This window comes from Takifugu flavidus, chromosome 21 (assembly GCF_003711565.1).
Source record: "Takifugu flavidus isolate HTHZ2018 chromosome 21, ASM371156v2, whole genome shotgun sequence".
Classification (NCBI taxonomy): Eukaryota; Metazoa; Chordata; class Actinopteri; order Tetraodontiformes; family Tetraodontidae; genus Takifugu; species Takifugu flavidus.
Window position 1 is genome coordinate 2,979,588 of NC_079540.1, and position 14,018 is coordinate 2,993,605.

Below are 14,018 nucleotides of genomic sequence, written 5' to 3' on the forward strand. Positions count from 1 at the left end.
AATTACAACAAAAGAACGCAGTCAAAAAGGCTGGAAGGCTAATTATTCTACGCACACGCCTCGGATCGAGGAGACCACAGAGAGCAACACGAATTTAATCCAAATCTCAAAAAGGATTTCTTAAAAAGAACTTTGGTAAAATATCCTTACAAAGCTCCATTTCCCCCAGCACAGAATAGATCTGGAGCCTCTGGTCGTAAACAAACTAGCAGTCCAGACACACACCCACACGACACGTCTGTCCCGTCCTCTTGTTTCAGAGATCAACCTCCCTTTCGCACATATCTGCCAAAAACCTGCTCCGAAAGTCCCCAAAACGACATCTTAGAAAAACAAAAAAACAAAAACAAGATTCCTTTTAGATTCCCAGCGCTTGGATACAAAAAATAATCGTGTGCCACCCAACTGAAGGGGGTTAGAGCAGTGCGTGAGACAAAAATAAAGGGTAAAAACATAATGATTGTAAAAGTTAATGTCCTTCAATCGCTCTCAATGGGGCAGGAATTCTCACCCCTCTTCCGCTCCTTTCAAGCATTCAGACAGTTCCTTTAAAGCCTGAATTGCCCGACAGCCTGGATGGCTAGACGGCAACTTTCAACTTGACCTTGGCCTCCAGCCGCGTCCTATGGAGGAAAAAAGCAGTATTTTCAGTGTTTGCATGCTGTAAACACAGAGGAAGAGTCTAAAGGTCTCTGGAATATTCAGCTCGAACAGGAATGAACCAAATTCAACTCAAAGTTCTCATAAACGCGCGCGTTTTGCCTGTGGTTTGTCTGTCTTATTCAATGCGTAAGTGACGTTATAAGGTGACGAATTTCAGGTATTAGAGGCACCCCACACACTGAAAAAAGGAATATGTTGGTTTCTAAACTTGAAACGGAGATTTTCATGTACTCCAAAACTGTAACCATGCGCTTTTGCTGCGTAATATTCTCTAATATGGAGACAAAGCCTGTTGCCGTCTTGACCACGAGCCTCTGGTTATTTAATTTCCCCCTGCAACTACTTTCTTAATGATCTGATTTCATTTTGTACCGTTTTTCGGTCAGCAACTCAGTTTTAAAAAATGTTAAAGACGCGTGATGCCATTGTCCAGATTTTTGTCAAAATCAAAACATCGAACATTACACATTTTAAAATATGCGATCATTCTGATTTCATTTTTTAGACAGGAAAAGCACAAATTCCATTTCGGGTGAAGCCCAAAATGCCAAAGAATAGATATCAGCGCCGTTTACCTTATTTCGTGTAAGTTTTTTCCTCTTTTGAATTATCTGCGCTGGCTGATGTTTACCGTCCCCTTTGCATAGTCGGGTCACGTGGCACAACCCTGGCCAATGACGGCGCGTCCTCGGCGCTCCTGTGCACGTCAGAGTGGCAATACTCCCTGGGAACCAGTATCTCTTTTTTCAGTCCCTGGGCTTTTTAAAAAAGAGCCACAAGCCTCAATGTTGGATGCCGTGCTATGACAACGTCACTGCTTCTCCGTCCGCGCTGGGTTGACCCGTCGGTGATGTTCCTCTACGACAACGGCGGCGGTTCCGATGAAGTGAGTAAGAATATGGAGGGGTTTGCTGGTGGCAACTTTGCTGCGAATCAGTGTAGGAATCTCATGGGGCACCCCGCGTCTCTGGCACCCAGCACGGCTTACTCGTCCTGCGACGTGCCCACCTCGGCCATTGGAGAGCCGGTGAAGCAGTGCAGTCCCTGCTCTGCAGCCCAGAACTCCTCCAGCGCGTCCCTGCCATATGGGTATTTCGGGAGCGGCTACTACCCTTGTAGAATGTCTCATCACAGCAGCATAAAGTCGTGCTCGGCGCAGCCGCCCTCCGCTTATGGGGAAAAATACATGGACACGTCCGCCACGAGTGACGACTTTACCTCTCGGGCAAAGGAATTCGCCTTTTATCCGACCTACCCTTCGGGGCCCTATCAACCTGTCCCCAGTTACCTGGACGTTCCCGTGGTACCAACAATCAGCGCTCCTTCGGAAGCCAGGCACGAATCCCTGCTGTCCATGGAGAGCTACCAACCGTGGACTCTCGCCCCAAACGGCTGGAACAGCCAGGTTTACTGCGCTAAGGAGCAGCCTCAAGCGGGACACATGTGGAAGTCCTCCGTCTCAGGTAGGTCATTTCATTCAGGTTTTTTTTGGCGCTTTGCTCCATTACTACTTAGCAAACAGGACGCATGTACCGAATGTGTTGTCAGCGCGCGTTAACCTGCAGAACAAGTTGTGTAACAGCCTATACGTTGCTTTTATATAGTGAGTAATATACACAGTAATAAACACAGCTATGAGTTTTTAAAGGAGTAATTCTGGTTTTAATTTTAAAATGTACAAACTTTTCTGATCGCGCTAATGGAGATCATAAACTACTGCAAGTCTTACTTCAAAAGGGGGGAAACCGGATCACCAAGAACAGAAAAACATACAATTTAGAGGGCAAATGTGGGGTTTGGGCGCAGTTTCACAGCAGCTCATGAGGGCGTCTTTTGTCTGTCTTCTCCCCAGATGCGACTTCTCACACCGGGGGAGACTCCGGCTCGTACCGACGCGGAAGGAAAAAGCGCGTCCCATACACGAAGGTGCAACTGAAGGAACTCGAACGCGAGTACGCCGCCAACAAATTTATCACGAAGGACAAAAGGAGGAGGATATCTGCCCAGACTAACCTGTCTGAGCGACAGGTCACGATATGGTTTCAAAACAGACGCGTAAAAGAGAAGAAAGTTGTCAACAAATTGAAAACCATCAGCTAGTTTGGACAACATGCGTGGGAGATAAACTGATCCTGCCTACACACATTCTCACACGGTTGGACCCCTGACTGAATCTTTTATTTTATTTTTTTTTAATCATACCAAGTGACTTCCCAGAGCTTCTGGATCAAAATCAACATGAACAATGTCAACATTGAACATTTCCCGTCACTTGTTAAATCGGAAGGTGGCAACATGTAAAATATAGACACTGGCCACGGTTTGCGACCTGCTCCTCCTGATTATTATCACCGTTATCGTTGTAATTATTGTTTTTTCGCTCTCGGCGCGGAACAAAAACTGATCCCCGCTCAGAAAGGTGTGCGCCACCGAGCTACGCCTTTATCTCGAACGAGAGAAGATAAACGCGGAGATTCACAGCAAGTGACGGCATTTTGCATCTGGACCTTGGGAATGTTAAATATTAATCTCTGCCCGCTTCCTCTTTAAAACCCTCTCACATGCTTAACGTGTATGAAGTTTAGTCTTAGTCATATGAATCCCTGATCTGGTTCATAGCCAATCTATGGTGCAATCCTTATTATACTGCTTAGATAATCATTCGGGATCTGTGTTCATATCAGCCACATCTTTTATCAAATGTGCGTATTCCTATGGGTGTATATAAAGTCATATCAAGGATACTTGTGTGTGAATATGTCGGTGTTAATGTCCGTCTCAATAAAGTGTGGACTTGCTGGCTTTTTAATCAAAGTTGGCTCATGGCAGTGTGTTATAAATCATCTTTTACTATTCTATCGCTATATAACTGGGGTGTCACATTTTTTACGTTACGGTAGAAATATTGTTTGTAAAGAAACTCGACCTTCATTTTGTAATATTTGTAATTTAGTTCTATGGTTGTAGGAAAAGGAAGTAATTGAGGCTGAATTGCGCTGAATTATAGACGGACATTGCCCTCTAGCGACGGGGTTGTGATACAGCAGCTTCTCCTGCGGGACAACAATAATACAAAAATGGAAACAAAATAATGCTTCTAACGGTTTTAATAATGAAAAATAATGTGTTTTTGGCAAAGTAGAAAATTATAGCATTAATTTTTGACTTTATTTGGAAACATATGCCTTTGAAATATCAAATAATCACGTTACACACACAACTGCATGCATTTTAAAAAATAGCAATGCTTTGTAAAAACGTTTTTTAAAAGAAAAATTAAATAACCCTAACGTGTAAGGTAAGACTGCATATGGTTACGAAAAACGTGCATCATATTTCGAAACTCTTTCTTCACCAGTGTTCCAAATAGACCTTAAAAACTAAAAACTAAAAATAAAAAAGCCATGGAAATATGTCAGTGTCGCTTTCCAACACCAAAGAATATTACGTGGAGTTCCAGCAATAATTAAAAATGATTAATATAATTTAGTGAATGCAGTTATGATTCTAGACAAAGACTTGGATGATTTATAAATGTCTTAAATAGTTAACTTAAATACTTTAAGTACTGCAGCTTCTTTTTTAAATGCCTCTGCTTCATGTATAAGCCCGCTCCTTGTTCAGTGGTTCATATCCATGCACCAAATGACAGATGTTTATTTACCTTCCTTTTCTTCTTCCGAGACTAGGTGCAGCTTTTTGCAGCTTCTCTCGAAAACCAAAATCCCATCATATTTGCTTTGGCTGCGTTACGAGTAAAGATGTAGCCGTCCTGACACTCAAATGTCAGACGCTAAAGCGCGCTTTTGTCAGCTTTTCAAACTTGATTTGATTTATGCGCTTAATTATTTCCACATTACTACTTTTGTTTTTATAATTACGAAAAAAGAAAGCTTTTTCTCTCATACGTTTCCTAAAATTGAATTGTTTTAATTCCCTTGTTGAGCCCTGGTGATAAAGAATAATTAAGCAATTGAATTTGTTGTTAAAATAATGCATGTTTTTAACAAAAATAAAATTTAAAAAATGAGGCCCTGTAGTAGTCGCAATTAGCATAGCAAATGACGTTACAGAATCCTAAAATTAAAGGTGACATCGTTATGTATATATTTGCTGTATTACGTTTATATTTATTTATTGTATTACATGTATGTATTGTATTACAGATTCACTTTTGAAATTAACTTTTTCTAAAAGACGCGTTTATTCCTAAAGAACCTGCACTGAATTTAGTTTCATTTAAAGTTAAGATAATACCTATAAATTGAAGTTTAGGCTCGAAACGGTTTGTATGTAGAGGACTACGTACGATCGCACGTCGACTGACGTCATGGCGGAATGGCGTGCACGCGTCAAAGAACAACTGAGATTGGTAAAAAGTATGATGTATGACAATTCCGTGCGTCCTGGCGTTCAAAAATAAAGCACGAGGAAAAATCAAAAAGCGGAAGTACACTCTGGTGACACGGATGACTCTTCTTTCATTGGATATTTTTTTTAATCAAGTAACGCGTTTATTGGCTTTCCGAGATCTAAATAGATCTTTGGTCCCGCCCACATTCTGACGTATTTCTTTTGCCGCAGCACGAGGCAGCGTTGGCCGGATGCGGAGGAAACGAGAAGAATTGTGCTCTGCTGCCACACTAAGGCCAAACACTGAATTACAGTTAATAAAACTCCATCACTTTAATTAGCGAAAACTTCGCATTTTTCCTTGCTGTATATTTGAAAGCATTCTGTTTTAATTACGATTATCAATTAAAAAAAACAATCACTATTACTTTCGTAGTCAAAACACTCAAACACGCCAAAGACCGTGCAATTTTTTTCAATGCCGGAGATGTACAACCGAAAATAGCGACTCCAAACAGCCATCAGATGCATTTAAAATGACTAAATTAATTGCCTGAATGTTGTTGACCAATGAGTCTATATATTCTAATACCACAATGGGGCCCGGGTGTGGTTGAACACACAAGAGGCACAGGGCCAGCGCCAGACATTGCTCTTTACATTGACCTTCGCTGTGTTTGTGCGTTACGGAGGCGCTCCCAGCAACCTTCAGTCAGTCAACAGAGCAGCTCTGGCGAGGCTCAAAAACACCAGACGAGACACAACAATGATCGGATCAGACAAGAGATCATAACAGTGTTCAAATGGAAGCCCTTGACCGGTGTTGTACTAAACAAGACAAGTTCCATTTTAGATGTGCAGCCTGGAGTTTTATCCAATTAGATTTTATTTTTGATTCAATTTGAAAAGGATACGTTGTTAGATCAGGTCATTATAAACGATAACGTCCGTTTGGGTGTTATGTTTGCTTAAACCGATTCATTTCAATCTGTAAAAAATGTCCTCTGTAGGATTAAGCGCACAAGATAAACTGATCTCTGATTTGTTTTCCTTCTTTTAAAAAAAATTCTGATTGTGTGTCAAACGGCGACACCGGGAGCCTTTACGTCATTGTATGTAAACCACAATTGTAATAGAGAATAAACCCAAATACACCGATGTAACATATATATAGAGTTTTACAAGAATTTTCTCCATTTCAGAGTCAGATTTCGATCTAATACATTCAGCAAATAAATATATTAATTTCACAGTTTTGGATGGTTTCCTCAATTTGTGAGTTATAACTGGTCCGTTAACGGGGAGATTATGACGTCAACACTGTTCGGTTTCACATTGCTAATGCCTAGAAACACCATACACGTAAGTCTGTTTAGAGTATGTTCTACCTAAGAAACGTTTCCACATTTCTCCCACGATAAATAACAAGTACAATTCTGTGCATTTAAGACTACTGGTTATAATATCTATATTATTTTGGGGCACTAATAAAACACGGATTTTTGTTATTTACTTCATTCTCGATCTTTACATTTAAATCCGACCCTTTTCTGCCTTACTCCTTTGTAAAAATGTAATTCATATCCCCAATTGCAGTCCAGTTTATGTTCGTTTTGTCCATATCCGCGGCTGCTGACGCCTCCTAACAATCCAAGGTTGGTGAGTCTTAACTCCCGTTGACCGTGGATTTGTATGCATGCGTACGTGGCCCCTGTGTGGTCCGCCTGGCCTCTCTCTGTCCCCGGATCACATTCCTCTCACCTGTGGATCAATAAATTATTTTAATAATCAGTTTCTAATTAGCCGAACTGCTACCTGAAGATGACCGACAACTAAGGTTCGGTTTGAGAGTTTGATGATCTAACGACAAGGTATCGCGATTCTGCTCTATTTCAGGGCTATTCAAGTTCAAATCCTCCCTGCGAAAACATAATTTCTTGACTTAAAATAATAAATGTACAAACATTTTACTTGCAATTCACAAATTTTACTTATCACCCAATTGGTTTGGGAAAACGTCGAATCACCCACCGACGTAGTTTTATCGGGTTAAATTGCTAACATACCCAAATTTGAAATAAACAGTCAGATGACAACTGCTTTTTCAATCCACTGGTCAGCCCACAAAAAGCTGTTTCCTGTTTGAGGTAGGGTCAGTCAATAGAAGCTTTCAGACGCAGGTGTGGTGGCCTAACGTTCTGCCATAAAGTGAAAACAACAAAAAAATCTGGGCGTTTTCTTTTAGTCGAACTGCGGGAGGGTCTTTTTCGAGACACTGAACGCGTTTGTTTAGTCTCCTTTACAGCCTGTCCACAGGCCTACCTGCCGGGGTTCCACTGATCTCGGATCCTGCTCACACTTGATTGTTTACTTGTTATCTATGGAGGTTTACAGCGTGCGGATTGGCCGGTCTGTCCCGTTCTCCTCCAAGAAAAAGTAATTTCCTCTAAAAACTGTCAAGGATATTTTTTAGTATTAAAGTTGCATATTAGGACGTGACTCAAACACGCGCGTCTCTTTGCGTTTATCCACTTTAATGTATAATTTGCCAAATTATTTTAGGACAAAAATAGTGGATTTGGCACTCTTGTACGCATGAATTGTGTGAGTGGAGGGTCTGGGAGCCACACCAACAGATTACAATAAAATAAATTTAATTTCAACATATGTACTGTAGCAAACCTCTAAAGATCTCATTGGAAAAGGTTTTATTGTCCCTGTTTTAGGGTTTATTTCTATTTTACCTCGTCTCCAGGCTGCTTCGTGTCATGTGCCTTCTTTTATGAAATAAACGACCAACCAGGATTAAAAGAAACACGAGAAACCACACATATATGGTGGAATATAAATTCACATATTTAAATTTGAACCTATGCAGCGGCTAATTAAAGAACTTACTGCGCTTATGATTAGCGCAAATGCTGAAGTTAGTTTGACTTTTTCTTCAACTTAGAATTACAGCCTTACATTATCGGGCAATCTTGTAACCCAAAGCCTGCGTAAAAGCTAAAGCAATTAAAGGAACCCCATCCGGGGCAGAGCGGGCCCTTTGGTCTCTGGAAAGGACCCACTCCCTCCCCCGAACTTGAAGTCGACCGTACAGACAAAGCATTGGCTTTGAGAGCGTTTACGCTGCGTTAGACCGTGTTGTGATGACCAAAAGCCGCCAAGGAATGGCTTGGAGATCAACAGACTCAGATTTCGGACACATGTTGCATAGCTATAAGCTTTAAGTTTTACAATTACACGTTTTAAAAACAACTTTTCAAATAATCAAATTAACAATAAGACCTTGATGAAAAAAATTGAATTCTTACCTACGTAGGATTTGAAATTCTCTTGGATAATGCCACTGAAAATCCACATTTGCTGACTTTGGTTCCATGTAGGTGGCGACTTCCCATCACGCTTGGCCAGTTTTGTGGTGTCTGCCTGGCCGGGGAGGAAAAAAAGCACAGCAGAATGCTATAGCAGCTATAAAAACGCAGGTCTGTGCAGAGCTGCCTTTGGTTTTCCTGGGCATCCTGTGCTCAATTACAGCTTAAAAGCTTCAGCACAACTCGTAGAATTTGTCTGAATTGACTGAGAGGCGGAGCGAGCGGTGGCAAAAACAGGACAGTTGTTTGTGCTCCTGCAATTTAGGAAAAATAAAACAGCCCAAAAAGGGACAACGTACGGCTCAGACTGTAAATTTGGATTTATTTTGATACAGGAACGCGGGGTTAGTTTGTGATCGCGACGTCGTAGTGGCTGTGATATTATAGGTTTTTATTATAGGTTGCGTTTCACATGAGCCATTGGATCACTAAATTCAGATCGGGCTGTGTGGCCGGGACAGCCGCGGCGGGCTTAATCCAGGCTCTGGTCGCTCATTCACAGCAAATTAGAATCAGGTTGCAGCCTCTCTAAAACGAGCTGCAGGGACCCGCAGAGTTCCTTGAACAATGAACCGGGACATAATGACAAATCGTACCAGCTCCTGCATTTCAAACCACATTATTTGTCTGGCTTTATTTTAGCGCAGGACACAGAAAATGATTAAATGTTTGATTTAAAACTAGCAGCGCATTCATTTATTCATTTCATAGTCTTAAGATATTAAAACACTTACTCGTTATATGAAAAGGACTAGGGTACCAGAAAAACTAATTTCTGTGTTTTCAATTTCTGGAGGCTGTGTTGTTTCTTTCAAACACAGGTAGAAATAAACATTCACATCCAAACATTACAAAATAGTCGTGCGTAAAAGCGATTAAAAGGGCGGCCACAAACCTGTTCGGCGGGATGAAGTTGATTTTAAGACAGGCAGGGTTAATTATTTCAAAACGAGCAACATTAAAACAGCCGAAGACTGGTTCAGTTATTAAAGATGTACAGGTTTGATCCTCTCTTTCACTGCAAATCTCCCAGTCATTTTTTTGTCCTGCTTCTTATAAACAGTAACAATGTCGCAATAAAATGCCGAACAACACATTTTCCTTATTAACTGGTGTTCTAAGACCCCGAACCAAAATATTTGAATCAAGACTTTTACACTAATGTTTACAATTTCCCCCCAAATTTCATGTTGCATCTCTGACGTCCTGGTAGTAACACAAGTACGCAGTTGAAACATTAGCCGCTACTTTGAACATGACCCTGATAACCAAATACCCACTAGGCCAAATGCTGCAGCTGTAAACCACCAAATGATCATGACTACGACATTCTAAACCAGACTTCAGAGATAACCTCTCTGTCTCCTTCTTCTGATTCAGGTCCACGTTATCTGTCCTCAGTAATCCCGGTTTAGTTAGTGTTAATGACAGGAAAGAAATTCAGAGTGGGTTTTTTCTGCACAAAATCAGTGGAAATATAGATGAATTATAAGGACAGATTTGATCAGAATTTTCTCTTTGACTTAGCTGGAATTTAAATACTTCCCAGTCTTAAACGTTTTATTATACTTCCGCGAATTATTTTATATGTGGTGGAATTTGTTTGTCACTCAGCATGAAGAAAATCTGTCAATGTCACGCTTTGGGACAGAGCAGTCATGTCTTTTACACTCCTACGCATGCAGCTCTCTCTCTCTGTCTTTACCACACACACACACACACACACACACACACACACACACACACACACACACACACACACACACACGCACGCACAGAAAATCTGTCAATTTCTACCGCGCGGTCACGTGATCTCCTCCTCCATGGAGTGGATGGAGATGGCTCTCCACGTCAGCTTACGTCTCCAAATTTCAGCATAGCAAACCTGCTTGAAAGAGGCAGGGCGCACGGCGCTTCAGAGCCATGTTCAGGGCGGTTATAGAGGAATCAAATCCCAGCATCGAGCTGTAGTACAGGGCGGATTACGATGATGGATTTTGACGAAAGGGTCCCCGTTGGATCGAACATGTATTTGCCCAGTTGCACTTATTACGTCTCGGCCGGGGCTGATTTCTCCGGTCTTCCCTCGTTTTCCACTCGCCCAATGACTTATTCCTATTCCTCTAACCTGCCGCAGGTCCAACCGGTTAGAGAGGTTACGTTCAGGGACTATGCCGCGATTGACGCGTCCGGTAAGTGGCCGCACCGGGGGAACTTGCCCCAGTGCTACACAAGCGCAGAGGACATGGTGCACCGGGACTGTCTGTCAGCACAAACCGCCGTGGTAGGGGACATGTTCGGTAAAAACAGCCCTGCAGCCGCAGCCGCCGCCTACCATCACCATCACCACCATCACACCAGCGCGAGCTCCGCCGCCACCAATTTCTACGGTAACGTGGGCAGAAACGGCGTGCTGCCGCAAGCTTTTGACCAGTTTTACGATACGGCGTACGGAAACGCGTCGGAGAGCTCGTCAACAAATGGCTTCTCGGGGGATAAAACCCCAACAAAGCAGCCCAGCTCTGCGCCAGAGGACGCACAGGCGTGCAGGGATACTGAAGCAAAGGAGCCGCGGGAGGAGTCGAGCAGTCCGGAGTTATCTTCCGGTAACACTGAGGAGAAATCCAGCAGCACCAGTACGTATTAAAGTCAGCACGTTGGTCATAAGAGAAAGTTTGCAATCTTGCGCGCTGCTGTTAAAATTTTTATATGCTGTTTTATAAGCATATAAGGTTTATAGAGGCCCTGTAGAACCCCCCCACCCCCCCACCCCCAGCAAAACTTTGTTATAAACTGCAGGATCACGTGTTTAGAATTGAAATTGGCCGTGAAAGAAACAAACAGCTTTTCCCTCTGCATCGTGACGTTTCTAGAAAGTAACGCGTTATAAATATCAGTCCTCACAGTGGTGTGAATTTCGTGGATTCGAAATATGCTGGTTTCACGGCTTCTTAACGTTTAAAGAGCGTTTGTTTGCATGGAGGGTGGTGCCTCTGGCTGCAGCTTCAGCACACACGGGCTCTGGTGTCAAAGCTATCACAGAGTCTTCAGTTCCAATCTGTAAATTAATGTGATCTAGAAAATATTTTACAAAAGCCTGATACTCGTGTCTAATGTTCACAAGCGCGCGCGCGCGCACACACACACACACACACACACACACACACACACACACACACACACACACACACACACTCGCAGACTTACAGCTGTCTATACAGCTTAAATATAATAAAGTTGTACAATGACGTCTTTTCTGTGAAATAACATTTGATGTCTGAATATTCTTCAGAAAACGTCTTATATGATTTATGCCGAAAAACCTTCTCCATCAACACGTCAGTTGATTGTTTGTAACACAGACATGGCTAATTTTGACATTATGCTTTTTCTGATCGTGCAGACGGACAGAGGACCCGCAAGAAGAGGTGCCCATATTCCAAATATCAGATCCGAGAACTCGAAAGGGAATTTTTTTTCAGTGTGTACATCAACAAAGAGAAACGCATGCAACTGTCACGGATGCTCAACCTCACCGACCGACAAGTGAAGATCTGGTTTCAAAACCGTCGCATGAAGGAGAAGAAGTTGAACAGAGACAGATTACAGTATTACACATCCAACCCTCTTCTTTAGGGGGAAAAAGCAGCACTGTGCTGTCGCTGCCATCCTCTGCAGCGGGACCGACAGTGTTTACAGACTTTCCTGGTTGTACATTGTGTTCCATGCAGCGACGGCGCTGCTGGGTGGTTCGATTCAAGTTCGAGGACATGTCCTTTGAATTTTCCAAAAAAAAAAGAAAAAAAAAGCATGAAATAATGTGGGCTATAGTTTTGTTTTCAGGGCCTGTTTTTCGAGAGGGAAAAGTCAATTGGATTTTGTCCTTGCCCAGAGAACGCAAGGGCCTCAATTATGCTTGATATCCCCTTTGATGGGCTGAAATCAGCAGTCAATCAGACTGGCTCAATGTATTTTGTAATCAAAAGACTTATTTGACCTTTATTTTGTTTCAAAATCGGAAACGTGGTGGAATTAAAGTAGAAGCGGATAGGTGACTTTGACAATTAAATCTATATTGGTGTGACCAAATAATGCTTCCGAATGGATAAGAATGTATCACGTCTTTTTTTTCTTTTTGTGCTTATTTATTGTGTAGCCTCACGTTCAATATCCCTGAATGTCACGACTTTTTCCAATCAGTGTCTGAAATCGCAGTCAGGGATTATTGCGTTCAAACTGCGGTGACCTCAAATGCGAGATTTGTTTTTTGTCTTTCCTTTCTTGCTTAGCGAAGAGGGCTGTGACTATTTATATTTTGTATATTGTATCTTTTAATCAAGGAATCCATCTTGTTCTTTCAATGTTTGATGACTAACCGCCGAGAATTGACAATGCGGGACAAAGCCAGTGAGATAAGATATGCTGCTGCACCGAGGCACACGCCCAACGTATCCACACAGGTACACACGCCTTCGGTCACATATTGGTAAATATTTTTCTCGTGACTCATCTTTGCGTATTTGCGTTGTAAAGATTTTTTTTTCTTTTTTTTAAGAAGACATGTCCTGTCATTGTCAGCGGGAGATCAGGTTCGGTTCATCGCATTGAATTTCTCGGTATGGCCAAACTATTGTGTATTGTATTTCCAAATAAAAAAAAGAAAGAAAAACCGTATTTAAAGAAACAATCGCCTGTTTTTTTTTTAAAAAAACAAACCTAAACCTCGACATAAAAGAGTAAATGAAAAGCACATTTTACGCAAGCAGAACTATCGACAGGATCCTTAGAAAACACGGTGACGCACGGTTGCAAAAATAAATCAAAGGAATAGAATTAGAAAAGAATTAGATTAATATATATAAAACAGGTGGACATCTTGTCATAATTAATAGTTTATCTGCACATGACTGATAAAGCTAGCAAGCTGTCTAGCTCTCAAATGTTGTGTTTGTCCTTCTATTGTTTTGTATTGTTACCTATAACCACAAAGAAACATTTCTGCTGCGCCATTTTTTGGAACATTGTCCAAAAATACTGTAGCCTATTCACGTCTTGCTGCTCCAGAACACGAACCCATATTGATCCAAAACAATTACTGCTGCCGCAATTTAGCGCGCACATTCTGTGTCCAGTACAATCTGGCAATATCGCTGTCCTGTGTGTGCCATCCCAGTGATTGGGTTTGGCAACGCTTTTCCAACAACAGTCTCTTTTGGCTTGGGACGCCATGTTTGCTGTTGTTATCACAGTGTTTATGGGGGCTAGCCACAGCGCATTGGCGTTCATATATGACAGTCAAAAGGGCCATAAACGCAGGGAGAGAGGCTGAAGTTTATGGTTGCTTCTCTTTGCCATAGCTCGGCCTTGCCTTGCGCATCCTTTACTGCGCGCTGGAATTCCGTCCCTAATTACGGGACATCCTCCCTGTTGCCCCAGCAACGCGGCCATAAAAGTCGTCTGAGAGTCTGGGGCATTTGTACAATTGGAGTGCAGTGCAATAAACCGTCTGAGAACCAAGGTTATTAACTGTGTTACCAAGGAGGCAGATCAACGACAGAGTGCGGCTAGGAAAGAGTCCCTGCTCGCCTGCCACATCGACTTCATTTGAAAGGCTTTTCTCCCTGG

General features: G+C 42.1%; 2 protein-coding genes across 2 annotated transcripts; both read left to right on the forward strand.

Annotated features, from left to right (window-relative positions):
• Window positions 1-1,393: 1,393 nt before the first annotated feature.
• On the forward strand, window positions 1,394-3,488 carry hoxa13a (homeobox A13a). The gene is made up of 2 exons (XM_057021409.1): window positions 1,394-2,126; window positions 2,516-3,488. The coding sequence occupies exons 1-2, from the start codon at window positions 1,466-1,468 to the stop codon at window positions 2,761-2,763; spliced, it is 909 nt and encodes a 302-aa protein (XP_056877389.1). The 5' UTR covers window positions 1,394-1,465; the 3' UTR covers window positions 2,764-3,488.
• Window positions 3,489-10,229: 6,741 nt separating this feature from the next.
• Window positions 10,230-12,676, forward strand: hoxa11a (homeobox A11a). The gene is made up of 2 exons (XM_057021410.1): window positions 10,230-11,029; window positions 11,797-12,676. The coding sequence occupies exons 1-2, from the start codon at window positions 10,381-10,383 to the stop codon at window positions 12,027-12,029; spliced, it is 882 nt and encodes a 293-aa protein (XP_056877390.1). The 5' UTR covers window positions 10,230-10,380; the 3' UTR covers window positions 12,030-12,676.
• The last annotated feature ends 1,342 nt before the right edge of the window (window positions 12,677-14,018 follow it).

Bases quoted from the DNA above. Each gene is read 5' to 3' on its own strand.
- hoxa13a (XM_057021409.1), top strand. From the start codon at position 1,466: ATGACAACGTCACTGCTTCTCCGTCCGCGCTGGGTTGACCCGTCGGTG. The intron at 2,127-2,515 runs GTAGGTCATTTC...TCTTCTCCCCAG, and splicing joins GTGGAAGTCCTCCGTCTCAG to ATGCGACTTCTCACACCGGG.
- hoxa11a (XM_057021410.1), top strand. From the start codon at position 10,381: ATGATGGATTTTGACGAAAGGGTCCCCGTTGGATCGAACATGTATTTG. The intron at 11,030-11,796 runs GTACGTATTAAA...CTGATCGTGCAG, and splicing joins GGAGAAATCCAGCAGCACCA to ACGGACAGAGGACCCGCAAG.